General features: G+C 38.8%; 1 protein-coding gene across 1 annotated transcript; it reads left to right on the top strand.

Moving 5' to 3' along the window:
- Positions 1 to 293: 293 nt before the first annotated feature.
- IFNGR1 (interferon gamma receptor 1) lies at positions 294 to 20501 on the top strand (the record flags this gene model as incomplete). Its single annotated transcript, XM_079939677.1, is given in 8 exon segments — positions 294 to 318; positions 321 to 476; positions 10179 to 10293; positions 10983 to 11146; positions 12339 to 12511; positions 14444 to 14633; positions 17119 to 17246; positions 19370 to 20501. Coding segments are annotated over 8 exon segments (1506 nt in total). The 3' UTR covers positions 19925 to 20501.
- Positions 20502 to 27724: the final 7223 nt, after the last annotated feature.

Here is a 27724-nt window from a genome sequence, read left to right as displayed (position 1 = left end):
GCTACCACAGAGGCGGCCTTCGCGTTGTAGTCCTCCTCCCCTCCCAGGCCCCGCTTCCCCGGGCACCTCCGCCACCCCGCGCACCTCACCCACCCCGCGCGTCTTAACTACCACGCTCAGGCCTAACTCCGCACCCCGGCCCCGCCTCCGCGCCCCGGGCCCCGCCCACGCGCCCCGGGCCCGCCTCCCCCACTCTGGCCCCGCCTCCCGTCCAGGCCGGCCTGCCAGTCCTGGTGGCGGCTTTGCTGTCCGCGCCCCACTTTCCCGTCCACGCTCCGCCTCCCGCTGGCGGGATGGTCTGCGGTGGAGGAAATGACGCCAGCCTAGGCCCGAGGGCCGCGCCGGAGGCCTCCCGCAATTCTGGGCAGCACCGGAGTCGGTCCGGAGCAGCATGGCTCTCTTCCTTCTCCTCGTCCTTACCGTGCAGGCCGGAAGCTGGGCTGAGATGGGCGCCGCGGATCAGAAGCTGTCCTCAGGTATTGTCGCTCGCGGCAGCGCCGCGACCGGGTGGGGACGGGAGGGGAGAGAGGGAACCCCACCGGCCAGGAACCCTCCCCCGCGCTGAGGAGCCGCGTCCGCATTTGTCCTCGACTCTCGCATTTGTCTTTGATGCCCGGTGGCTTCGGGTCCTAAGGGGGCGGCCACCGGGAAGGCGACGCAGGGTTTCCGCGGTTTGCAGCCTTCCCTTCGCTTTCTCCGGCCCCTTCCGTGGTTACCAAAACAACAAAACACGTTCTCTTAATTTTTAAATAAGTGAGTTCCCTGGTCAGCAGTTGTACACTGTGGCCACAGCTCATGACTTACATATTCGTAAGGTAGGCCCCAAATCCTTAGAAGTTCTTTCGCCAGCTGAGAATTGTGAAAAGGCAGTAACCGCCTCTTACGTGTAAGTCTGGAGGTGGTCCAGTGCGTGCACTCATGAGCCCATTTGTCAGACAGTAAGGTCTCCTCGCATAGCCTAGTTCCTCGTTTATCTCCGCCTGCTTTTTGATGTTTCCCAGGAAACATGATAAGAACATGTTTTTTCTAAAGCTAGGTATAATGATAATTAAGAGCTCCAGTGAAATCAGTAGTTTTTCTGCAAAAGGGATAAACCTAGATTTTCAGAAAACCGGACAGTCTTGAGTGTCTCCTCTGTGCAGGCAGGTAGCAGCTGCCTGGAAGGGGTCAGGGAGACCCAGCCTCCTTTACCCTTGGCAAACTCTGGGTCTGCACCTCTGTGTTATGACTTCCTCAGTGAAACTTGTTAGATGTGCTCCATTCATATCCAGCTCTCCTTTGGCTTGCCGTTTAGAACTCAAGCAAACAAATATCATTCCTTGAAAAAGAAATTGTGCCAGGTGTTGGGAATACAAAAATGGGAATTATTTAGTTTCTGCCTTCAAGGATCGTGATTTTATAGCTAACAGTTATCAGGCACTATTTTAAGTTCTTATCACACCATTTCCCACAAGTCCTATAAAGTAGGTGCTGTTGTATCTCCAAATATGGATGAGAAACTGAGGCACAGAGAGGTCTAGCCAAGTTGCTGCTATTCACTGGGGGGCTTGGCAGTTGGGTTCCAGAGTCCAAGTTCTTGACTCTGCACTCTGCCATTACCTAGGGCATTAGTCATCCACAAGGGCAGTTGCAATCCTTTGTGATAAGATATTGAACTTACACATAGGTTACTGGGAAGCAAGATATGGGTGTCTGCCTCTGAGCAGGGGAATCAGGAAAGACTTCACAAAGAAGGTGACCCCAGAGTTGGAACTGGAGGTGGAGAGAGACTTGTGTGTGCAGAGGAAGGGCTGTGAAACAGCAGGTTGAACTAGTGGAATAATTTAAGCATTTTATTGTACAGTACGTGTGTGAGGATATAAGGGGAGAAAGGATATGTGGAGAGGTAGGAACCAGTTAATGAAGTGCCTTGTCATGTGTAACAGCAAAGGACAGAAACACAGCTTTGGCTCTCACAGACAAAAAAAGGAATTTATTGGCCCAGAGAATCCAAGTGAGAGTTGAACAGAAAGGTACAGATGCCAGCTGGGCCTCAGGAAGTTGAACCTGGAACTCAAAAGTGCCCAGACCCTCCATTTCTTACTGCTGACTCAGTGTTGGCAGTCTTCTCGATTTGGCAGAAATCACGGATGTTGACAACTCTTGGGTTTTGGCATCTTGCAGCTTCCTCCACCATAACAAGATCCTGGAAGAAGGCTCTGATTTGCCTAGCTTGGGTCAGACGCCAGCTTGCATGGGAAGGATATTGTTACAGGTGGTGGCAGTAGGAGACTTCCCAGAAGAAGAGCAATAATGTTCCTGAAGGAAGTACAGGTGCTGAGCCAACAAAATAATAGGCTCGCTCTCCCTTGCTCAAGTCAGTGGACAGCCGTGGGGTTATTTTAAGGAGATAAATGGTTTCATGCAGGATCAGATAGGCCACTTAGAAAGACCATTCATCTTACAAAATAGTTTGGCGGTAGACTCAAAGGAGGGAGGTCACTTAGGAGACTGCTGCTCAAGTCGGGGAGGAGGCAGTTTAAATGGAGAAGAAGAAATTAGAAGACAGACTCAGCATAACTTGGTGATTCACTGGATGTGGGAAGAGAGGAAGAGGGTGACCGAAGTTCCTGGCTAGGGCAGAGCATTAAACCAAGTGCACGGCCCTTCCTTCTGAGTACAGAGCCCTCCTGAGCATGGGGCCCCTCGTGACTACACAATTCGTATGTCCTTGAAGCCGGCCCTGGGAGTAGGATTGCCTGCTTTCCCCCCACAGGGAGATCTTCTGTGGCTTCTGTACTCCAGCATTTTATAAACACAGGTGTCAGCCACCTTCTTCCCGTTTGTTTTTCCACTCTGGGTATCATCTGAAGAGCATACTGGTTTAGCACAGCAGTGGGGCTCTTAACTTGCCTTCTCCACTTGCTTATCAACTCTTCATTCCCTAACTTTAGGTAATGCTCTGGGTGTGTTGAAATTTTTCATTATTTTCTTTGGAATCTGTATGTTTTTCAGAGATTCAAAATACTTAAATCTGTGCATTTCAATTATATTTATTGAAGAGGGTATTAATAATAGTTTTTTCATTTTATTCTGATTCATGGTTTGTATGGATTTTTGAAAGATCCACCTTTTGCTTCTATATAAAAGAAACCCTAAAGAATTGAAGAGAAAAATAACCCCTTTAAAGAGCTGTCTTATACAATTTGACAGTAATAGCGCAATTTTTGTATAAGCTAAATGGATAATTTATGTTTCCATTTTAATTGGACAAAGAATCAGAATGAAAGACGTACCAGAATTAAGAGAGTTCCTGACAAGAAGGAATGAGTTTACTTGTCATTTTCTTATTAAGGGAGTGTATTTTAGATTATCCCAATACTATTCAATAGATATCCATTTCAATCATGTCCATTCTAAATAAATAATTTAATTTAATACATTGTTCAGATTTTGCAGTGCCGTCATGTGATGTGATGGTATGATAAATCAGGCAAAATTACTTGAAGCAGATGCTTGTGATGTCATCAGGAAACAGTTATCTCCAGTTCCTATTTATATATGGAGATTATTTTCCCCATCTTTTATTAAACTATCATAGAAATGATGCTTAAGCAGCTTTTGTTAATTAAAAACAACAAAACTTTACACACTGTCAAGTCTTTAAGTAGCTTCTCTAAGCCTTTTTTTTCTTTTTGATAAATATTACCTCCCTCCTAGGATGGTTTTGGTGCTTAACTGAGATAATGCATAACAAAGTTGAGCTCGTAGCTTGTCATGTAGTAAATGTTTAATATATGTTGGTGACTATCGTTCAATTATGTGCATCATTATTTTCACAAATATATTTTTAAATATTAAATTGATTTAGTTATGAATGAGAAATTGTGTCAGCTTTTAAAAAAACTCATCCAGGGCTTCCCAGGTGGCGCAGTGGTTGAGAGTCCGCCTGCCGATGCAGGGGACACGGGTTCGTGCCCCAGTCTGGGAAGATCCCACGGCCCGTGAGCCATGGCTGCTGAGCCTGCGCGTCCGGAGCCTGCGCTCCACAACGGGAGAGGCCACAACAGTGAGAGGCCCGCATACCGCAAAAAAAAATAAAACTCATCCAGATCAATATGAAAAATTTAAAGTAAGCTCAGCAGCTGACTCCTTCCACCTATTTCCTGTTCTTCATAGACTGAAAAGGCCTCTTTAGTTTTTTCAGTTCCTAAACTATTTCTCAACTTAGAATGAATTAGTCCAAAAGGGAATTAGTCTTGAGAAATGACTTCTCTCAGGGACTGGGTGGATCTGGTTCAATTAGAATTTATTGGCATGCCAAGCAACCCAACTAGATGAAATTGAATAAACAGGAACAATAATAGAACCCTGCATTTCAGATCAGGAAAGTGGCTGGGGAGAAGTTTTTTGGATAAGCCCTAACTTGGTGATTTGAGTGAAAGATCTGGGGGGATTTTAGTTAATTACGGGTTCAGCGTAAGCCACTCTTTGATATGCCCATCTCTTCAAAAAAAAAAAGGAGGAAAAGTATTTCATTCACATCAGGTGCATTACTTCTGGGCCCACATTTAAGAAAGAGAGAGTGAATGGTAAAACGTGAAGACAGACAGGAGGAAGAGAAGACTGCAGGGATACTAGGGGTCTTGACCCGGCTAAGGAGCTATCATATGGAAGGTGAAATGGTCTTGAAATATTTTAGATGTCCTCACATGAACCCTTAGTTCTGGTACTCTTTTTCTGAAGGTACAAGGAAATAACAGAAGGAAGTAGAAAAAGGACCGTTTTTCCATTAGTTTCACAAAGTGATGGATATGATTCATTTCAAAGCCCCCAAATATTGATATGTTTCAGTTTTAAAACTTCTATGAATGCTTGAAACACCATGTGCAAGAATTCTTAAATGTCTTTATTCATCTTAAATCTAGAGGATGCTGCTACTTGCTAAGAGAAAAAGTTGGAAAGCATTAAGAAAAAGTTATTTTATCAGCACTATAAAACCATTCAGTAGATAGATCATAATCATAAATATATCTGAAAAAGATGCCAAAGTCCGGATTTGATGTTTTTCACTTTTTCTGCCTGGATTTCTCATGCCATTTCTCATTTTGCAGTATAAGAAGAGACCTTTGTGAAAACGTCCATGGCCCCTCATCTTTAACACGAGGAAGTTGTTAGCTCTTTTCTCTGAGAGTTGTTCATTCAGTAAAGGGTCTGGGTGCTTTAATTTAGAGTGTTTGTTTTTGAGTTGTAGTGTCAGATGACCTAGAATCCTCCAAAACGATTTAATTACTGGCCCGTGTATCCTTACTTCTTCATGCTTCTCAGTTTGTCCTTCCCATAGAGAGGTTGGTGAGCACATAGTCACATGGTGTCTACAGAGTACAGAGCTCTGTTTGGCCTTAGATGCATGCATCTTTTATTTAGTCTTCGAATGCTATTATGTAAAAATCGGTGAACTACTGAGGCTGTGCCTCTTCCAGTAGAGGCACAGATACTTTTGGTGGTTATGGGATGGAGCACAGGAGGCAGCCCATGCTTCTGTCACCGTCCATGCAGAGGAAACCTGGAGATGTCTGTAGCTGTTTGCTTCCCCTTCTGCTGCCTTCCCCAGTAATTACTACAGAGCTGTTCTGGCTGCTGGTTCGGGGGCTTCCGTGACATCTCCACTGCCGCATCTAGCGGCACTGCTTCACCACTTGCTGATCTTCATATGTCTTTTCTGTTCTCTGCCTTGGTCTTTTTTCATATTTATCACCAGGAAACAGTTAGTTGTAACCAGAACTCTCCTTTTTGTCTGCATTGTACTTAGAATGTTGTGAAAAGTGATTCTTCTCTCCTTTGTTTGGTTTTGTTTAATCCTCAGCTGCTAGTTCCTAGAGGAGTTCTGGGAAGCAGATCTTAAAAGAGCTAAAGTTCACTCTGGATAGGATGCAGATACAATGCTCCAAATAACTCTGAACCCATTTCCAAAAACAACATGTGTTACAGAAAACTGTCGGCATTTTAAGAGCTAGGGAAATCTGCAAGATTATTCTACTTCGTGAAATCCTCTAGTAGAATCTTTCCTTTAACCCCACACTCTATTTCTACATATATTTTTATTGACATAGGGTAAATTTTTTATGAATAGAAGTTTGCTGTAAGCCTCAATTATTTATCTGAATATGAAGCCATGTAAACTTTAGGTTATAAAATTCTGAAACTTAAGAAAACGAGTTACTCATGTCAATTTATCATGAGATTTTAGCAAAGATGACAAAGGCAGATGTCTAATAACCGCATGGTTTCTCTTCTGGTAGCGTTAAAACCACAGGTTACATCCTTTGGTGTCAATATTCAAAAGTTTCTCCTATAATCTAGTAGTAATTTCTGTTTGCTAGTTCCGTTGAAACCTCTTCTCCTACCACCTGTCTTGATTGCTTTGGAAGCTATGGTTTAAGTCCTTATCCTAGTCTAACCATGTCAAGCTTTTACTTAAATTATGGGAAATATCACCTGACTCACACGAAAAACTAATCTAATGTAGCACAAGTCTATTGCTGTTTGTATTTTATAATGTATGATTCAGTAACCTCTTAAATTTAAATGCACTTTATTTGATATTCTAGAATACAGATTGATTTCTATATGCCTTTTCCTCAAATGCAGAAATTAATCTCAGATTGAGTACATACAGTTAAAATGTCATTCCTATTGGGAATAATTTTTTTAAAGGGGGCTTAAAAGGAAGTGAAGAACTTCACTGGAAATGAGAAAGAGGATCCTTGTTACACAGTGGCAGGAAGCTTAGCAACACCATCACCTTCAGTAGCAGGGAAAGTAGGAAATGTACCTGGTGAGCCCAGTGGCCTAGTGAAGGAGGTTTCCAAGCAGATTGCAGGTGCCACGTGGTTTCTTCTTGTTTCTTGTAAAATATAAGATTAGAGAGAGTAATCGAGGGAAGGACTGTTAAACAAAAAGAAACCAGGACCTGACGGTTTGTAAATTCTCAGCCATGAGAGAAGCAAAAGATGCTAAAATTAAGAAATGGCTTCTGAGGGAAGTTCTGATTCATTATGAGTTTGCTTAACGTCAGGTACCTCTCTTTCTTATCTAGTTGCAAAATTATATTTGTATGTGTGATTATTATTTGATATCAATGTTGAATTGAACCTGGAGAGGGGTGCCTTAATTTCCTCCTCAACCATAGAATGTAAGCTGTTTGAGATGGTTGTTCTGAAGTTGAGGTGTGAACACACCATAGAAAAAGGAACCCTGTTAAGGAGACCTTAGTCTACCCTGCTGTGTATGGCCATGGGAACTCCACCAAAACCAGGGCTAAATCTGGCAAGACCAGTGCTTCCTGACTCACCTGCAAGGAAATTGCTTAGAGAACCAAAGATGATAAGTACCAGCAGCCATCAACAGTATTCCAGAAAGAAAGAGTAAGTAGAAAAATGGTAGATATCTGATCACTGGCTGCAGATCAAAGGGCATGTTGTGCTTACTGAGTACTTGAATCTGAGACATCCTTCCAACTTCATAATCTCAACCTTTAGGCACAAATCGTTTTGCTGCTTTGGTGAGTCATACGGAAGTTAGACATTTCAACAGTAACCAAAGCTATTCGCTGAGCGGGAAACATAAAATGTACTGGTTTATCAAAAAAATTCTGTTTTATTTATCTATTTATTTATTTATTTTATTGAAGTATAATTTACAATATATTAGCGTCAAGTGTATAACATAGTGATTCAGTATTTTTATAGATTATACTCCATTTAAAGTTATTATAGAATATTGGCTATCTTCCTTGTGTTGTACAGTATATTCTTGTAGCTTACTTATTTTAGACATAGTTTATGCCTCTTAATCCCCTACTCCTATCTTGCCCCACCCCCGCCCCGCTGGTAATCACTGATTTGTTCTCTATATCTACGAGCCTGTTTCTCTTTTGCTATAGTCTGCCATTTGTTTTTAGATTGCACATATAAGTGATAACATACAGTATTTGTCTTTCTATGACTCATTTCACTAAGTATAATACCGTCTAGGTCCATCCATGTTGTTGCAAATGGCAAAATTTCATTCATTCTTTTTATGACTGAGTAGTATTCCATTGTGTCTATATACACCATATCTTCTTTATCCATTTATCCACTGATGGGCACATGAGTTACTTCCATATCTTGGCTATTGTAAATAATGATGCTATGAACATTGGGGTGCATGTATCTTTTCAAGTTAGTGTTTTCATTTTCTTCAGATATATACCGAGGAGTGGAATTGTTGGGTCATATGGTAGCTCTGTTTTTAGTTTTTTGAGGAATCTTCTTACTGTCCTCCACAGTGGCTGCACCCATTTACATTCTCACCAACAGTGCAAGAAGCTTCCCCTTTCTCCACACCCTCTCCAGCATTTATTGTTTGTAGATTTTTTGGTGATGGCCATTCTGACTGGTGTGAGATGATTTCTTATTGCATTCTGTTTTTAAATTAGTTTTTCCTCCTAAATAAAAAAGATTCCTGAAATTATAATAAAGCAGGGTTTCTCAGTGTTTGGCACTCGTGGCATTTTGGACTGCCAGAATGTGGAAAGCTATCCTGTGCATTATCGGATATCAGCAGGATCCCTAGTCTCTATCCTTTAGATGCCGGTAGCACCCCACCACTAACACCCAGTTAGGAGAACCAAAAATGTCTCCGACAGTGCCAGATGTCCATGGGGGACAAAATCACCCCTTGTGGAAAACCAGTGATATAAAGGAAAAAATAATCAGAAAAAAGGGAAAAAATGGCAGTAGAATCTAATTGTCCTTTAGTCCATATAACTCTTGATCCATGTTCTGCTTTGAAACGATAATACAGGTGCTAAATAGTTGTAAATTAAGACAATGTACCAGTTCAGGTTCAAATATTGGAATTTTTACTTTGGGAAAAATATAGTAGGTGTTTTCTTCAACAGTAAGCAAATAGCCTATGTGTGTGAAATTAACACCTCACTTGACAGGTGAGGAATTCTGAAGTAACTCTTTAGTAGTATAGCAAGGAAAGAACCCAGATTTCTTAATAGCCAACCCAGGGAATATTTTTCTTATTAGAGCAGTCTACTAAGTGTAAACATAAGTGATCGTCATTATCATCTGGGATACTTTAAAAAAGTATAAACTTTTGGCTCTCTTTGAATTTTTTAGGATGATAAGTTATGTTTGGAAGCCACTGTACCTGACCACATTGCTATTCATTTATTTATTTTATTTGTATAAGCACATCATGTTTAGTGGCGTTTTCCAGATAGATCGGATTGAATAAGCTTAAATTCCAGGTCATATTGCGAACTCTGTCTATACCTTCATGTTCATTCGTGAAGAAGGGAAGGAAAGGAGGGAAAGAAAGAGGGAGAGAGAGAGGAAGGGAGGAGATGTGTGTGTGTTCAATTTTTTAAGGGGTGCTGGACAATAACCTTTTACACTGAGCAGGGGAAAAAATAGCTGCTTTAGTAACTAGATTATGGTCATGGTAGTGTTTGATTATAAGATGGTAAAATGACTTCTGCCTGTTCTCTTGTGTGACACTTTAATGTCTTCTCAACAAACGTTTTCTTAATTGGTTTAGAAGAGCAAAAGCAGGAAGAAATATAGGGTATGTTTTGAAAAAAGCCATGCACACCTCAGAGAGCAAAATGTTGATGAAACTGGAATGCTTGATGGCTCCATCAGGCAATCATTAGGCATCTATTCCTGTGCTAGAGAAAAGGTAGTAAAAGTGTGTAATAGTCCTGGGTGGAGGGTTGAGAGCCCAGGTAGTATTTTAGAGTGAAATTGACCATCCCTCTTGTAGCCAGTTCTTCTCTAGACATTGAATACAGTCTGTGGTATCAAATATAGAAAATTCTAGTGATTAAATGAGTTGAGGATTATTATTGCAACAGGCAGTGCAGTTATTTATAAAAACTCCTCAAACATTCTAGGAATTTATTGCTCATACTATATTTGTGTTCCCCTTGCATTACAATGTTGTTTCAGTAATTTAAAATGAATTCAAACACTTCTATACATTTTTTAATAAAATTAATTTTTAGAAATACCTTAATTTAAATACATTTATTATCTGTTCCAGTGAATTCTTTTCTTCAAGTACATATTTGGCTAATTTGGCTTCTTATATTGAGGTTTTCTAACGTTAATGTTAGTTTCTGACATCCATCCGTCTTACAGTGCCAACACCAACCAATCTTACCATTGAGGCCTATAACTTGAATACTGTTCTGTTTTGGGATTACCCAGTTATGCCACGGAGCCCTGTGTTTACCGTACAGGTGATGACCTATAGGTGAGTGTCACTCTTATCTTTTTCATTCTGTTTTTGCCTAGGTCCTTGCACGGTTCATGACTGTTTCCTTCCATCATTGTTCCTTCCCATGTGGCACAACTTCCTGAACGGCTTATAGACTTCCAGAAGTAATGCAAATTAAGGATGCAAATTAGTTCTTTTCAAAATACTTCCTGCCATTTAGTTCTTCTTCCTGTCAGAATTGAAGTAGAGGAGTATCACTAACTTCTGACATTTTATGGCATGACAAATAAAGGTGACAGTTCTGTATTAAAAACAGTGAAGTCCTCTTGCTTCCTATAGTGTATGTACTGTTGAATAGAAAGAAAAATTAAAAAAATTTTTTTGACAAGTGTTAGGAGTGATTGTAATATGTTGGATTCTGTAATTAAGTAATGACTCAATGAAATCGATTCATTTAAAGAACAGATTTTTAAAAATTACATGTGGAATGTGGTTTGTACAGGTCTTATTTTGAATTGAGCCTCTTTATTGTAAATGAATTTACTATAGACCTTCTAACCAAAGAGTAAAGGTTTCCTACTTTGTCTAGCTTCTCCATCCTATTCTTACTCAACTCTTTCTACCAGCTCCATGCTATGAATGGAAAGCAAAGCACAGACAGAGGTGGTTCAAGTTTATGTATTAACAATAAAAATTACCTTTGTGTTTCTTTTTCTTCATTTTAGGGACGGGCAATGGATTGATGCCTGCAATACCTCCCATCATTCTTGTAATATCTTTTCCATAATTGATGACCCATCAAGTCCTCTCTGGGCTAGAGTTAAAGCCAGGCTTGGACAAGAGGAATCAGTCTATGCACAGTCAAGAGAATTTATTTTATGCAAAGAAGGTGAGTGGAATGTATACATGTCTAAATTTCAATCTTATGCATGTCTTCTGTATATATTTGCTTTTATAAGCAGTTGCTAAAAATTATCAGAATGCCCCAGAAACATTTGGAGGAATTTAGGGAGTTCCTGTCTTCTCTTCTCCCAAGCCCCACAAAATAGGGTTAAGAGGCTCCCCTCACTTTGCCCCTTCTAAGCTGTGACACTTCCATCCCATGCAAGTGTGGGTCTGGACTCTGCACCCCTTCCTCTCTCTGTCCTCTGTCACTCCTCCCTTAGTCGCGTTCACTAGGACTGTGAGAGCTGCTCTCTGTCTTCCCCTCTACCTTAACTCCTCAAGGCCTTTGGGAATTTTAATACCAATTTAATACATTAAAAATTTTAGAGTTCCATAATCGCCTTCATCCTAGTTCAGCTTCAGCCCCCACCTTGGCTCTGCTCCTTCTTTTTTGGATCATGCCTACTTTTTTCTCTTCTACAGGCCCCTCCTCTACTTGCCCTTGAAGTAGTTTTATTCCCCAGAGTCCATGCTTTTGTCACCTGACAATTATACCATCTGTATGTCAGACTTTTCCCACACAGATTTTTCAAGGGCATACTATGTGCCAGAAAGTATGCTAGTTCCTGAGGATACATTGGTGAGTAAAGACAGACCTGCCTGGCGCACAGTAGGTGTGCAATAAATACGTGAAGAATAGGTAAATGGTTCACCTACAAGGTTCCAGATGTCAAAGACATATAGTAAATATTTGTGGAATCAGTGAATATCTAGTTCTGATTTTCATAATAAAAATTGAATGTATTTAGCAAACTTTTATAGAGCCTCATTCCAGGTATCCATAGGCATTGGACATACAAAGAGTTTCAGTGAGGATTCAAAGATAACTAAAATGCCTTTTCTGAAACCATTTTTAGAGAACATTTTCTGTTTTCTGTTCAATGTTTTTTAATCTACAGAAGCAAAGATAAAGGAAAACTAACTTCAAAGAGCTTCTACTATGTCAAGGCTTTTTACCAAGATTCACTAAGGACAGTTAAAATATCTTCTAGGTATCTGTGGAATGATTTAAATGTGGTCCTGCTTTAGAACAACAAGAACAAAAAGAGTAGGTTGATTGAGTTTTGGTAGTGATATGTAATACACTGTGAAGGTCCAAGGCTGGTACAAGTTCTACTTCTTTTTTGTCCCCTCAGGGAAAATTGGACCACCTAAACTGGTTATCACAAAGAAGGAAGACCAAATCATTGTTGATATATTTCACCCTCTAATTACTGTAAATGAAAACGAACCCGAAGCCATATACGATGATGAAAATACTTGTTATACATTCACGTACAATGTGTTTGTGAGAATAAATGGAAGTGAGGTATGTTTCTATTTCATCTTTTTCAAAATGGAAATTTTTCTGTTGCTGGCATAAGTTGTTTCCATATGTGGTGTAATGAAAGTGGAATGTTCATGAATATTCAGGCAAGACTCATGGATCGTAAGTTTTACTAAGAAAAAAGAAATATATGAATGCTGCTGCAGGGAGTCAGTACTGGCATTGATCTTTAACACTGGCCATGTGAAAACATTTTAAGTTTTTCTTTGCCTCTTTTAATAGCATGGTCCTAATCTAGGATATTAACCTGTGTTTTTCCATTTCTCCACTGGTAAGATGAGGATAATTTTAATCTTTTCCTCCTCATTGGTAGTTTTGTAGTGATATGAAATAACATGAAGCTCTAATTGGAATCTTTGTTTTTGAAAGAAAACACCAACAGTACTACTGTGTGACACGATTACATTCTAGCGCTGGTGTGCAGACCACACGTTGACTAGACTTTTTCTGTTCCATCCATCCTCCACAGCACTGCCATTCCTTTATTTAACAATATTTGTTAAGCACACGCCTGGTGCCTTCTAGGCACCAGGAGATAGCCGTGAACAGCACAGACAAAAGAACTCCAGTGATAAGTACTGTGGAGAACAACACAGCAGAGAAGAGCGCTGGGCAGTAGTGGTTTCCAGTAGGCCGGCCAGGCCTCACTGGGAAGTGTTAACTGGAGCCAGGGCTGGAGGAGGTTAGGAGGTGAACTCTGTGGATGTATGTGGGAAGAGTGTGTCAGGCAGAGCCTGGCAATCGCACCAGGCATGTGAAGGGAGCAGCAAGGCTGGCTAGAGCGTGGGGGCAGATGAGGTCAGAGAGTTCACTGGGGGCCACTTCTCTAAGGGCTTTGGAGGGATTGGACTCTTATTCTCAGTGAGACATTGTGCCTCTGGAAAGATTTAAGCAGAAAAATGACATCTGATTTAGGTTTTACAACATCACTTTGGTTGCTAGCTGAGTTGTCTTTCTAAAGTGCAGATCTGACCATATTACTTCACTGCTTAAAACTCTTTAACAAATCCCCATCGGCTACAAAATAATATCTAGATCCTCTTCCATGGCACGGCCTGCAAGGCCTTCATGATTTGGCCTCTTGCATCATTTCCAGCTACCTGTCTCCCGTTCCTTCCAATTCATTTTCGTTTGTGCTTTGGTGAACTGCTTCCTGTTCTTAGTTGCCTGAAGGTACACTGCTCTTTCACAGAATGCCCTTCTCCACCTTTTCTACTTTGGAAAATTTCTGCCCGTTCTTCAGTATTCAGCCGGCATATCATCTCTCCTTCGAAATCTTTTCTGACAAGGTGGACTGTTTCCTCTTCTGTGGTCTGGTTGTTCCTTGTTCCATAGAGTGGTCCCCTAGGAGTACTTGTGACTCTCTTACATTTCTTTCTTATCTCTCTTCCACACTCTGTCGTAAGTTATTTGAGGTCAGACACCACTGCCCTACCTTTGTGTTCTCAGGCCCTAGCACAGTGATCCATGCAGTGTGGCTGGTTGAATGAATGATCAACTCCCAGAGATTGCTTCAATCCCTTCTGTGTCACTGCCAAGAGATCCTACAGCCTTTGTATAATACCTGTGTTATTCTTACCATGAGATAGATGCTTTTCTCTCTCACCAGCTAAGTTTCTAGCACTAGAGGAATAGGACTAATGAACATTTGTTGGTTTGACAACTAAGAGTGAACATTACTGCTATTTGAGTTTTAAATTCATAATCTCTATTTTAATTTTTAAATTTATTATCTCTATAAAGAACATTTTAATGGATATATAGCACCATGCCATGTTGAAGTAAAAAATTGACTTATTGTTTGATATCAACACTATTTTCAGACATGTTCCCAACATTCATCATATTGAATGATATTTTCTTTTCAAATTAAAAGGAGTCATGCATTTTCATTGTTTTTTTTCCTCTTTCCAGACCACAAATAAAATGTACATAAAGAAGGAAGATGATTGTAATGAGACTCAGTGCTTCTTAAGTATTCCTGTGTCCTCGCTGAATTCTGAGTACTGCGTTTCAGCAGAAGGAGTCTCAGAAACGTGGGCTGTTACAACTGAGAAGTCGGAAGAACTTTGTATTACCGTTTCTGATAATAACAGCACAGAAGGTAAGTTCTTGCCATTTTTTCCTAAATGTAGTGAGTGATCACTAAAATAGGGTAATGTAAAAAGAGGCAATTTGTAATTTCAATAAACCTCTGCTCTTTTAAAAAATACTCAGTAGTTCCGTTCTTCAGAGAAGTTCTAAATTAAAAATAAGGCCATTTTTCAGGCATTAAGAGATACAAAGCAACCAATTTAGAAAGCCATGTGATGACCTTTTGACCCAGGAAAGAAAAAATATAACAAAAACATAAAGCCATGTGCATAAATGTCTGCATTTCAGGATCATGCATAATAATATAAGTTAGTTTATTACTCCAATATAACAAGATGTTATATATCCATTAAAATGTTCTTTATGGGGACAGTAAGTTTAAAAACTAAAAGCCGCAATGTTCATTGACTAAAATTGTGTGATATGTGAACTGGACAAGCATTGGAAATGAACATCCAAAAATAAATATAGATTGGTTTAAATGATGGATTGTACGTCAATTTTATAACACATTTTAAAATCATTATTTTTATTTTATTATTTCCTGTGTGTGTGAGGGGGATACATATGATAGAACTTCAGAACTGGCATTCTTATTTGGCAGGTACCTAACAAAAATTTAGACTTTTTTTTCATGGTACAAAATTTAAATGTTCATTATAGATAATTTATAAGGAAACAAAATTATCTGTAGTTCTAAGTTACAAACACTCAGTTACTCACAGTTTGGTGGTTTTTTTCCATCCTGTTTTTTCTTTTGCTATGTAGCCTTGATCATATTATGTAGTATATGTAACTTTGTATACTGCCCTAAGCATATGCTATAAATATTTTTCCATGTTATTTTACATACTTTATTAATATTATTTTTAATATCTCTAGAACATTTTATTATGAAGATCATATTTATTTAATGTTCCTCAATTTTTGGACTTTTGATTACTTGTAGATTTTTCGCTGATAAATCATGCTTTGGTGATTGTCTTTGGGTGTATATATAATTGTTTTGATTGTTCAGATGTTTTTAGAACATATCTTCTAGGTTAAAAAAGTGTACAAAAAATAACACAGTACAAATTTCTTTTTGAAGAATGGAAATCTAGGCTGAAGAATCAGACCAAACACCTAAAATTAATACTAAAAACTTTTAGGCCATTATATGAGGGTTTCAAATAGGTGACTTAAAATAATGCAGTGCATTTAATACCAGTTTGTGTTATACTATTTGGAGGAAGAAAATCCTCATCAATGCATAAAATTTGAAATAATATAAATGCCCTAGATTTATTTAAAAAAAAAAATCCTGAGTTACAAACTGGGCTGATACTGTGTCCACACGATGGCACCATCGTGGCTCATAAGCAGCATCCCCTACCTGCCTGCTCAGTGCTTCTAAGCAACGTGCCAGTGTTTCTTATGGAGTTATTTTATCTATTCCTATTGTAATAATTTTTTTCACCTCCTGTAACAGGTGTGATTGATAGAGGCATTTATTTGAGTAACTTCCAGAGTCATTATTAGAATAGAAATTAAAGGTAATAAAATGCTATGAAGGAGGGCAAACACCACCACAATATGTAGAGTACTGTTAATTTGTTTGTTTGGTTTGTTTGTTTGGTTTTGGATTTGTTTGTTTGTTGTTTTTTTGTTTTTGGCTGTACCACACGGCATATGGGATCTTAGTTCCCCGACCAGGGATCGAACCCGTGCCTCACGCCTCTGCAGTGGAAGTGCGGAGTCTTAACCACTGGACCGCCAGGGAAGTCCCAAGTACTATTAATTTGGAAGAGAAGACTATGGAAAAAAAAATCTTGAAGATTGTGCTGTGAAAATAAAAAGCAGCATTAGAGAAAAATATACAACCGTGATTATAGATGTTTGTGCTCTGAAACAGATCTTCCCAATTTTATATTATTCGTTGTATCTGGTTTTCATTCGGGGGACTTTATTCCTGTTCAACTTTCCTGTGTGTGTGTGTGTGTGTGTGTGTGTGTGTGTGTACGTACACACCTGTGTATTTTTATAAGTTTTTGTAATCTTTAAATAAATAACAATTTAAGATTTCAGAAGGGTGGGACGACATTATTTTAAGAGTTAGAGACATTGCCAGAATTTATTTCTAAAGAGATATATTTAAAATTTTTTTCTTTTGCCTCTTCAACTGAGAGAAAAGCGTAACTCTAGAAACACTCTGTATTTGGGGCTGTAAGGAAATTGTTATGAAAAAGTTATTTTAGCCACATCATATCATGACAGTGTAGTCGCAGAAAGTTTAGGATCTCAAAGCTGGGAAGAATCATGTTGATATCTAGGACAGGTATGTAATTTTTTACTCATCTCTCCTGACTTCTGTGTCAGTGTTCTTTAAAACTGTGACCATATTAATTACCTGATATGTAAATCTGTTGAAGAATAGCACTAAGACTTTATAACTATCTGATGGATATAGCAGTGTTCCATTGTAATTCTAATTTGTGGTTTTTCCCTTTTCTTAGATCCTGTTTGGATTCCAATTGTTGCTGCTTTACTACTCTTTCTAGTACTTGCCCTGGTAGTTGTATGTTGTCTTGTTAAGAAGATGAATCCATTTAAGAGAGAAAACATCATGTTACCCAAATCCTTGGTAATATATTTAAATATTTTTTCTTTAATTGCATACAGTTGGCCCTTGAACAACACAGATTTGAACTGTGTGGGTCCACTTATACTTGAATTTTTTTCAATGAATATGCTGGAAATTTTTTGAGATTTGTGAGAATTTGAAAAAACTCTCAGACAAACCACATAGTTGAGAAATACTGAAAAAATTAAGAAAAAGTTAGGTATGTTATGAATGTATAAAATAGATGTAGATATAAATATAAGATGCAGAATATGTGTGAATTGACCATTTATGTTATTGGTAAGGCTTCTGGCCAACAGCAGGCTATTAGTAAAGTTTTTGGAGAGTCAAAAGTCATATGTGGATTTTTTGACTCCAGAGGCGCTCAGTGCCCTTAACCCTTGTATTGCTCAAGGGTCAAATGTACACTAAAATGTTAATTTGAAATTTTCGATAGTTCTTAAAATTTGTTTTTTAAAGTAGAATGATGTTCAGCATGTCACCTATCATAAATAACTGAGTCTTCCACACATCCAAAGCCACATATTTTTTACTATGCACTATGCTTTTTTATGCATGGGGCAAAGGCACAGTGAGACAGTGCTAAGGAGCTTAAAGTCTAGTGGGAAAAATGATAAGTATTCAGTGGTTGTCCAGTGTGATAGGTTCAAAGACAGACGTTTATGTACATGCCAGTGAGGACTTCTTTTCTTGTACTTTTGCAGGGTAGGGTTAGTCATGGCTTTTCCAGAGACAGTGATGCCTGAACAGTCTTGAGGGACAGATAGGAGTTTACCCAGGTACTAAGGGACAGTGTGTGCTAAGACCCAGTGTCAGGAAAGCGTGGCTTTTGAAAATCTGTAAATACAGAAACTCTTCATGGTGGTTAGAGGGTAGAAGGAAAGATGACCCAACAGTGAGTCTAAACGAGAAGTGTGACATTTTAATGCCTAACATTTAAAAGTCTTTGTCTGGGGCTTCCCTGGTGGCGCAGTGGTTGAGAGTCTGCCTGCCGATGCAGGGGATACAGGTTCGTGCCCCGATCCGGGAAGATCCCACATGCCGCCGGGAAGATCCCACATGCCTCCGGGAAGATCCCACATGCCGTGGAGCGGCTGGGCCCGTGAGCCATGGCCGCTGAGCCTGCGCGTCCGGAGCCTGTGCTCCACAATGGGAGAGGCCACAACAGTGAGAAGCCCGCGTACCGCAAAAAAAAAAAAAAAAAAAAAAAAAAAAAAAAGTCTTTGTCTGATGAAAAGAACATTTAAAAGTATCAGAATGATAACTATTTAAATCAAATATGACAGGCAAAATATCTGTGATATGCAAAGGGCATATTTAAATGTGTTATGGAAACATTATCTTTAAGTAGCGGGGTTAAGAACTATCAACAGTTAGTAGACAATTCACCTATGAATTATAATGTTCTTACTACTAGTAGTTAAGCACGAACCAACCTTGCAGCGTGCTATTTTACACCCGCTAGAGAAGGAAAAATAAACCTGAATATCCGTTAGTACCTTGTAATAAAACTGGTATACGCTGGCAAAAAGTAATTATAGCCCTGAGGGGAGGGTGAGCACACAGTGGGTGCACAGAGTAGTAGCATCCTAAACATGCCACACTCCTAGATTTAGTAATTCCTCTCTTAAGAATTCTTAAAAGATAATTTCATAAATAATAAAGACGTATAGAAATATTCACTTCAGCATGTTCTATAAATGGTGAAAATTGGAACACCTTAATACTTAGTATTAGAGAAATTATTTAAGCATCAGTGTGAAATTACTGAGCCCATGAAGATTAGAATTATGAAGACAAATGATGAAATACTACATAAAGTAAGTAGCTGTACTCCCATTACAAATGTAACATGCATACGTGTCGAAGGTAGTACACAAAAAGCAACATAGGTTGGTGAGATAGTGACTTTCTAAAAATTCTAAAATATTGTTTTTGATCTTAATATATTTCCATTAAAAAGAAAGAAAAGGCAACTATCAGATTCTATTACACTGTTATCCTAAATATGCCATTCAGTTGTATATTTAGTTAACCATTACCATTAGACCATTTTTCTTTTGAGGATGAGCACTTAAGTTTAATAATTTATTATTTTTAATCACTGATTTCTCTTCCCCTAGCTGTCTGTGGTAAAAAGTGCCTCTTCAGAGACAAAATCTGAATCAAAATATATATCGCCCATCACCTACCAACCAATTGCCGCAGGAAGTGAGCAGCTCTCTCCAGGGACAATTTCAAGCGTGCATACTGAGGACAGTCCAGGAAAAGCAGAGCATGGAGAAGACCTTTCTAGTGAAACAGAAGTGGTGATGACTGAAGAAAACATTTCTGACTTGGCCTCTGGTAGCTCTCTGACCCCAGTAAAGGGAGAAAATTCTATGCATGCAAGCAGTAACCAGTCTGAAACCTGCAACATCACTTTAAATGTGTATCACTCCAGAAATGGTTCTGATGGTGGCCTTGTTGCATCAGAAAACTGCTCTGACTCAGAATTTCCCCCAAGTAATAAAACTGAAATAAAGACAGAAGGACGAGAGTCCATAACGCTGAGAAACACCATCACCTCCTTTGGTTATGACAAACCCCATGTGTTAGTGGATCTGCTTGTAGATGAAGGTGGTAAAGAGTCCTTGATTGGTTATAGGCCTACAGCAGATTCCAGAGAGTTTTCATAAGATCAACCAAGGTCACCAACTTGGAAGGATCTGCTTTTCCTGAACAGTTTTTCTGCTTTGATTTCATGAAAAGATCATGATTTCAGAAATTGTGTCTTCTTGGTATTAAGCAAGTGGAGTGTCATGGTTTAGATAAAAGTGTAAAGAGCCTGTTTGACACTGTCACTTTTGGTCGGAAAACTGCAGAGTCTTTAATAAAAAACAAAAACCACTGTCACATGTGAACCTTTCCATCTAGATTTGTGAACAGTAACAGTGAACGGTCTCTAATAACCCTGCTTCCTATAATGGTAGGTGTTATGCCCAGGGTCTTGTGTAACCACTTCAAGAGATAAAATGGATTTTTTCCTTTCTGTGCCTCAGCATGGTATTTGTTTTTGGAAGTTTATGTATATAGTCTTTCCTAATACTTTCAGAAAAAACATGAATGCTTTTCAAAATTGTCCTTAAAATTGAATTGAAATCAGTAGTGTTAATAGAGTGTGTAAATAAAAACATGTATATATTTTTTATGGAACATTGCATTTAAGGATTTTTTTATAATAAAGTAACTTCAAAGTTCATTTTGGTATTCATTTATTCAGGGTTAACTAGAATATTTTTTATTCATTTGCTTGTTTCCATCCATTAATGTTACAGAATCATTTTCTAATTATTCATCTCTGATCTTTAAAATAGTCCTAAAAATAGCCTAGTCTTTAAAAATGGTCCTTTTATATCTGTATCTTAATATTTAGCAATCAGTGTGCAGAACACACAAGCTGTGTGTCCCAAGCTGTTTGGGGGGAGAAGCAGAGATTTAGCTGTAGAGGGTGTAGCGTGGGGAGTCTCTAGCATAAAGATGGTGGTCAAAACCACAGGAGTGGGTGAGGAAGAGCTAAGTAGCATGTGGCGTGAAGAGAGAATCCCCAACCAGAGGCAAACCAAGCGTTTATATACCACAGAAAAGTTCTTGGGAATTACTAAGAGGATAGGAATTTTAAGACTCAAAAGTGAATTAACTGACTAAAAAAAAATGTTAAATACAAATTACGTGAGTAAATTAAGCCATGGAAAAAATATTTCTCCTCATTTAAAAGTGCAAATGGAAACGCGTTGCTGGTTTATTACTGGGAAAAAGGTACTAGTATACTCATTTGGGGTATACTCATAAGCAATGTCTTATGAATTGCTTTTTAAACTGGTATAGGAGTACACATAACATCCCATAAAAATCCATATCCTTTACAGAATCTAATCTCTATTGTAGGAAAATTATAAGAAGTAAATTTTTAAGGCAAATGAAAACTGTAGACATTAGAATGGGAAAAAGCAAAAATATGAAAATAATGGATATAGCCAAGGATAAGGTGATAGTTACCACTCTTCATAAGGAAGGTGATAGGTATTACCACCAAATGTAAACAGAGTACCTGTTCTTTTTACCCTAGCTAATTCTGATAATCTTTTTCATTTCTCCCAGTCTTTATAGAAAAAATAATGCCTTCATTTACATTTCTTTCATAATTAGTAAAGTTGGGCATATTTTATATATTAGGTATTTATACTTCTGTGATGACTAAAGTTGTCCTTTGTCCATTTCTTTCTGGGCTGTGTACATCTTTTTTATTGACTGTATCCTTTGTCTGCCATGAGTTACACATTTATAATTTCTTGCCTTTCACCCAAGTCTTACTACGTAGATGTTTAAAACGTTTATAAAGTCAAATTCATTTTTCCTTTCATTCTTAAGAAAACTCCCTTTCCCAAGAAGATAAAAATTTTCACCCATGTTCTCTTCTACTATTCGGGAGTCATTGTTTCATTTCTACTTTTAATTCTTTTATCCGTCTAGTTTCTTTTTTTTTTTCATATAAGGCATGAGATAGGGATTCAGCTTTATTATCTTGGTTTCTAGGGCTGCCATAATAATTACCACAAACTTGGGTGGCTTAAGACAACAAGTTTATTGCCTCACATTTCGGAGACTGGGCCACGTTCTGTCTGACAGCTCCCTGGAAAGATCCTTTCTTGCCTCTTACCAGCTTCTGGGGGTTGCTGGCAACACTTGGTGTTCCTTGACTTGTAGATGCATTGTTTTAATCTCTGCCTCTCTTGTCACATTCTTCCCTATGTGTCTCTGTGTCCAAGTCTCTCTTTATAAAAACACTAACCATTGGATTACGGCCCACTCTAATCCAGTAAAACCTCATTTTAATTTGATTAGATCTGCAAATAGGTTATTTCCACATAAGATCACAATCATAATTACGAAGGGTTATGACTTAACATATCTTTTTAGGACACACAATTCAACTCATCATCTATTTTCCCCTTATAAATTACTCAGTTGTCCCAACGCTACTTATTAAAACATCCAACTTTTCTGTGCTGATTTCAGATGTCAGATTTGTCATGTGCTGATCCTCAGTATTCCCGGGACTGTTCATTGTTTTGTCTTGTATCCATACCACACTGTTTTAATTCTTTCAGCTTTGTACTGGGGTTGTTTTACCTTGTGAGCCCCTCCTTAATACTTTGGGTCAGTGTTCACTGCTCATGTTTCTCGCAAATGATTGTTCTTTCAGGTGAGTGGTAGAAATTTTTCCCAAGTTTCCCCCAAAATTTGGAGGTCCTTTTGGGATTTTTATTAACCTGCATTGACTTTGTACAATGTTTAGGAATAACTAGCACTTTCCAAATTTGATGTTCTGCAAGAATGGAGTATTGAATATAGTATTTCTTTATTCAAGTCTTATATCCCTCATTAGAGTTTTATGCTTCCTACAGGTGTATGGCATTTCTTACATTTAGTCCTTGATATTTTGTGTTGCTGATGGCAATATAATCTTGCATTATGACTTCGAAATGACTGTATGTAAGAAAACTATTGTTACAGATTGTTTTTCATCCAGCTAACATCTAAACTTTTCTTTTAATGAAGTTTCAGTTGATTGTCTGGTTTTCCCAGAATACAACTGTGTCGTCTATAAATAAGAATCATCTTGCCTTCTTGTTGCCAATAATGTACTTTGTATTTTATTCCCTTGTCTTCAAACTTTGATAAATTGGAATAGTCTGTTTCTCTAGAGCAACATACCTACTAAATTGGTCAAAAGCTGGTGACTGTGGGTAAATCACTTAGCCTCATGGGAGTTGGATTAAATTCTCTCTACCTTTGGCTCTAAGAATCAGTGTTTCCATTTACATTAACTAATAAGGGGATCCTCTTCCTGACACAGTTCTGATTCTTAAACTAATTTTTCCCCTAAATTACTACTGCTTTCCAAAAACTCGTGCCATTGCATCATCATTTCATGCCAAGTTAAATTGTCTAAGATTACTGCCTGTGTCACCTTTAGGATACTGGATTTTATGCCTAAGAAGAGTATAAATGGATGACTTAAATCATAAATCCCAGCTTCGTTTGTTCGGTGACTAGTTTATGAGGTGCAGGACTTACTCTACATTCTCCCCTTCTATGCTTCCACATTCTCCCCTTCTATGCCTCTATATTCTGGAGCTTGGACTCTTTTGGTCACTAGAGTTACCAGCTGGGAATGAATGAACAAACAAAAACACATGTATAATTATTGAACTGTTTTCAAAAATACCCACCTCGTCTCATCTTTACAACACCCCGTGAGGAGGAATTGCTGTCCGCATTTAAGGTGAGATTAAGAGACTTACCCAGTAAGTGGCGGAATGGGGATTCTGCTTCCAGTGCTTTCTCCAGTAGATCTCAGCTGCCGGCTGGTGGTTATGGCATAAATGTGTGGAATTATAGTCAGATGCTAAGAAAAGCTAGACAATTTGCAAAACTAACAAACAAAAAAACAGCTCTTTTTTTTAATGGATTTGTACCTGCTATTTTTTTTGTTTAGATACCATTCGTATGCAAATGGGCATAAATCTTTTTTTTTAATTCATTAATTAATTTATTTAATTTTTGGCAGCGTTGGGTCTTCGTTGCTGTGCGCAGGCCTTCTCTAGTTGCGGCGAGCAGGGGCCACTCTTTGTTGCTGTGCGCGGGCTTCTCATTGCGGTGGCTTCTCTTGTTGCTGAGCAACGGCTCTAGGCGTGCGGGCTTCAGTAGTTGTGGCCCACAGGTTTAGCTGCTCGACCAGGGATTGAACCCATGTCCCCTGCATTGGCAGGAGGATTCTTAACCACTGCACCACCAGGGAAGTCCAAAATCATCTCTTCGGTTTTTTAAGAGTACCAATCTTCACGTTCCATAACAGGGTGCTAAACTCGGTGAACTGATTTTACCTCAACAGTTCCACCTGTGTTATGCCATCTATAGAACTGTTCTTTTCCATCATTTCCAGTGTTGTCGTGCAGGGCTGCATGGAACCAGATATGACTCTCTCCAGATCTGTAGGGATCCTCTGTTCCACATAGCAGGATTCCCACTTGACTCCTGCTGAATGTTTGGGAAACATTACTACAGCTGTCCCCACACACCCAGCCTGCAGGTAGGACTCATGTTTATCAAGTCTCTGTTATAAGCAGATGTTTGGCAAATTTCTCTTACTGATCCCCTAGAGACCTGGTGAGGCGAGTATTACACATTTTTTTCCAAGTGAGGAAACTGGGGCACAGGAAAGCTAAAGTTGTTAGGTAAACTAGAAATCACAGAGATATGCCTTGGGAATATAATAGGAACTCAGAATGTAAATGAAATTTTGAGGACAGCAGGGCTGAGGCCTTGTGCAGCTAGGGCATGGGGACAGGTGCAGCTCAGAGGCTAAGTCAGCCAAGCGCTGGGATATGGGAGACAGGAGCCCAGCATGACCTTGAGCAGGTCCCTCTGCGGGAGTCTGTCGGGCTGAGGGAAGGACACATCCCTTCCCCCAGGGATTGGGGGAAGGCAGACGGCCTCTGCAGTTATGAAGGTGGAGTCCCTATTTTGGGGAATATGGGATGTTTAAAAGAGTCCAGAGACCCCAGTAATCAAAACTTAGTCAGTGTTCTGGGTTTGTCTGGGCACTTGGGGGAGGGGGATAAAAATGGCATCCTATAGGACTTTGAGCACCAGGATGGGGACCCTGCTGCAAATGAATGAATCTTAGAGAAATGAATTTCAGACTCAAACTCGAGTTTCACTTATCTCCGAAGTCCAGGCTTTATCCACTGTGGTCTGATGTCTCTAGCTTCCTATGTAAACAAAGGGACACTAAACCTTCCACTTGTCTTTGAATATACGTTATTCTTTAACTTTGACAACAGGCACCTACCTCCAGGTACAGCCTTCAGTGAAGCTGTAAATACACTGGAATAAGTTACGATGGTTACTCATGATGCTATAATAAAATAGTACATAAAGTACTTTATGTAAAATAGTACATAAAGGCATTATTTTAAAATAGTACATAAAGGCATTTACATAAAGGTACTTTCCTTACTCTCAGGTTTATGAGGATTAAAAAATTTTTTAGAAGCTCAGTGTCCATCTTGTTGTATTGCCTGGATGTTTTACCTTTGCTCATGAATAATAAATGAACACTAATCTGTTTCTCTGCCCTTCAACTCCCAGAAAGCAAAACAATAGGAAAGGGGATTTCCAAATTGCAAATGGTTGCCAAAGTCAGCGTATTTTTCTTCCCTGGGAATCATGAAAACACAACAATGAGAACTGAAGTGAAAAAGCTTCTCCACTTGGAAGGTTTGTTTTTTAATTCTCTCTGTAAAAACCCTTGGGTCAGAAAAAGTAATCTAAATTGCAGAATTGTTAAAGAAATAGATAGAGAAAAAAAATTACATTTCAGAGCCAAAGGGAGAGCCTGTGGGATACATTCCAGAGTAAATTCCTAGTGTAAATACTTGTACTGATATAAAATAAAGAATAAAACCAATGAAATAAACATCTGACAAAAGGAGTTTTTTGTAAAAAAAAGAAAAACAGATTAAATAGAAGAAAGATAGAAGAAAGGAATTTTAAAAGGTAGAAGGAGATATGAATGAGACATTAAATTTTTAAAAAGCAGAATATATAACTAATCATAAAATCTGGTTCCTTGAAAAAATTTTAAAGATACATAACTAGCTAACCTAAGTAAAAATAAGAAAACAAGGGAGAAAATATCACTACTTAACGTAGGAAATTATAATAGGGAAACTACAGAAACGGAAATTGCATACATCATAAGGGAATGATTTGCTCAACTCTCTGCAAATACATTTAAAAGCATAAATGAAGTGCACACTCTTCTAAAGAAAATATAATTTGTAGACTTTTCTGAAGAGAATAAGGACCACGTAGCCCTTCATTACCAAGAAGGGATGAAGAAGATGACGTTGGCCCCCTGTGGATGGGCTCTGCTGGCTTGTTCAGTACTGGATGCCTAACCTGGGGCCTGGCTCACAGCACATGCTCAGTAAAGATTTGTTTGAGTGAATAAAGAAAGGAATGAATGGTCAAATCTTTCTTTATGGAATCAACATTACAAGTGAAAACAACACATGATTTTATAATAAACCTCATACCCTGAGGGCAGCGAGATCTGACTGCACCCCTCACTGTGTCCCTGCATGCTACGGAGCCTAGTCAGGTTCTCCTAGCCTCTCTGTGTCTCAGTTTCTTCATCTGTAACATCAGGATAATAATACAGACCTCCTGGGCTTGTTGTGATGATTAAGTAAGATAATGTATGAAAATGGGACTTCCCTGGTGGTCCAGTGGGTTAGGCTCCTTGCTCCCAATGCAGGGGGGGCCGGGTTCAATCCCTGATCGGGGAACTAGATCCTGCATGCATGCTGCGACTAAGGATCCCGCATGCCACAACTAAGACCTGGCACAGTCAAAATAAATAAATAAATTCATTCATTAACTTTAAAAACAGATAATGTACGAAAAGAATCCATCATAGTGCCCCACAATTATTAGATATTATTATCAACACTAAAACATCATTAAAATTGCTGTAAGAAATTTTATAAAGATGACATCTTGTAGATAAGCTTAAAATTTTTTTCTTTTGTTATGAAAATTTTCAAATATATACAAAAGTACAGAGTATAATGAACCCCCGTGCACCCAATACCCAGTTTCAATAATTATCAGCTCATGGCTGGTCATCCCCTTCCCCAAACACTTGGATTATTTTGAAGCACATCCCAGACTTTATGTCATGTCATCTATAATACTTCAATATCTATTTCTAAAGCAATAATAATAACCAAAATCCCATATCACACTTAAAAATAAATTAATAATGATTCCTTAATTAGATGAATTGTTGGTCGGCTGGAAGCCACAGGAGAAAAGAAGAGAATCGAGTCGGTCCAAGGCAGGGCTTTAGGTAAGTTCTCTCCAGATCCAACATGATAGAGGCATCCACTGTCACTGTCAAGGCGGTCTCTTTGTGCTGAGGGTCTGATGGCTGAGGGGTAGGGGGGGTGAGATAGAGGGGAGGGGAGGGAATAAGTTTGAAGCCAGCATTTCATGCCTGAAGAAAAGTAAAGCAAGGGTCTCCCATTATCTGTAATTTTCTTACTTCCCAAAGCAAATCTCATTTCATTTGAAACAATTCTGTACAAATTCTTCTGCTTCCAAATTGGTGAGATTTTAGAATTGAATTGTATCTTTTCATTACCTTGAGTCACAGTTGGTAGTGTGGCTTTTATGCAGACTCTGATATCACACAGTGAGCTCATTTAAGGGTGACAAGACTAGTTTAGTTTCTGAAATTTTTTTTAAAGATTTTTTGATGTTGACCATTGTTTAAACTATTTATTGAATTTTGTTACAATATTGCTTCTGTTTTATGTTTTGTTTTTTTGGCCCCGAGACATGTGGGATCCTAGCTCGCTGAGCAG

This window comes from Stenella coeruleoalba (genome assembly GCF_951394435.1).
Source record: "Stenella coeruleoalba genome assembly, chromosome: 12".
In the NCBI taxonomy this organism is placed as follows: domain Eukaryota; kingdom Metazoa; phylum Chordata; class Mammalia; order Artiodactyla; family Delphinidae; genus Stenella; species Stenella coeruleoalba.
This window is presented reverse-complemented; position numbering and strand designations above follow the sequence as displayed.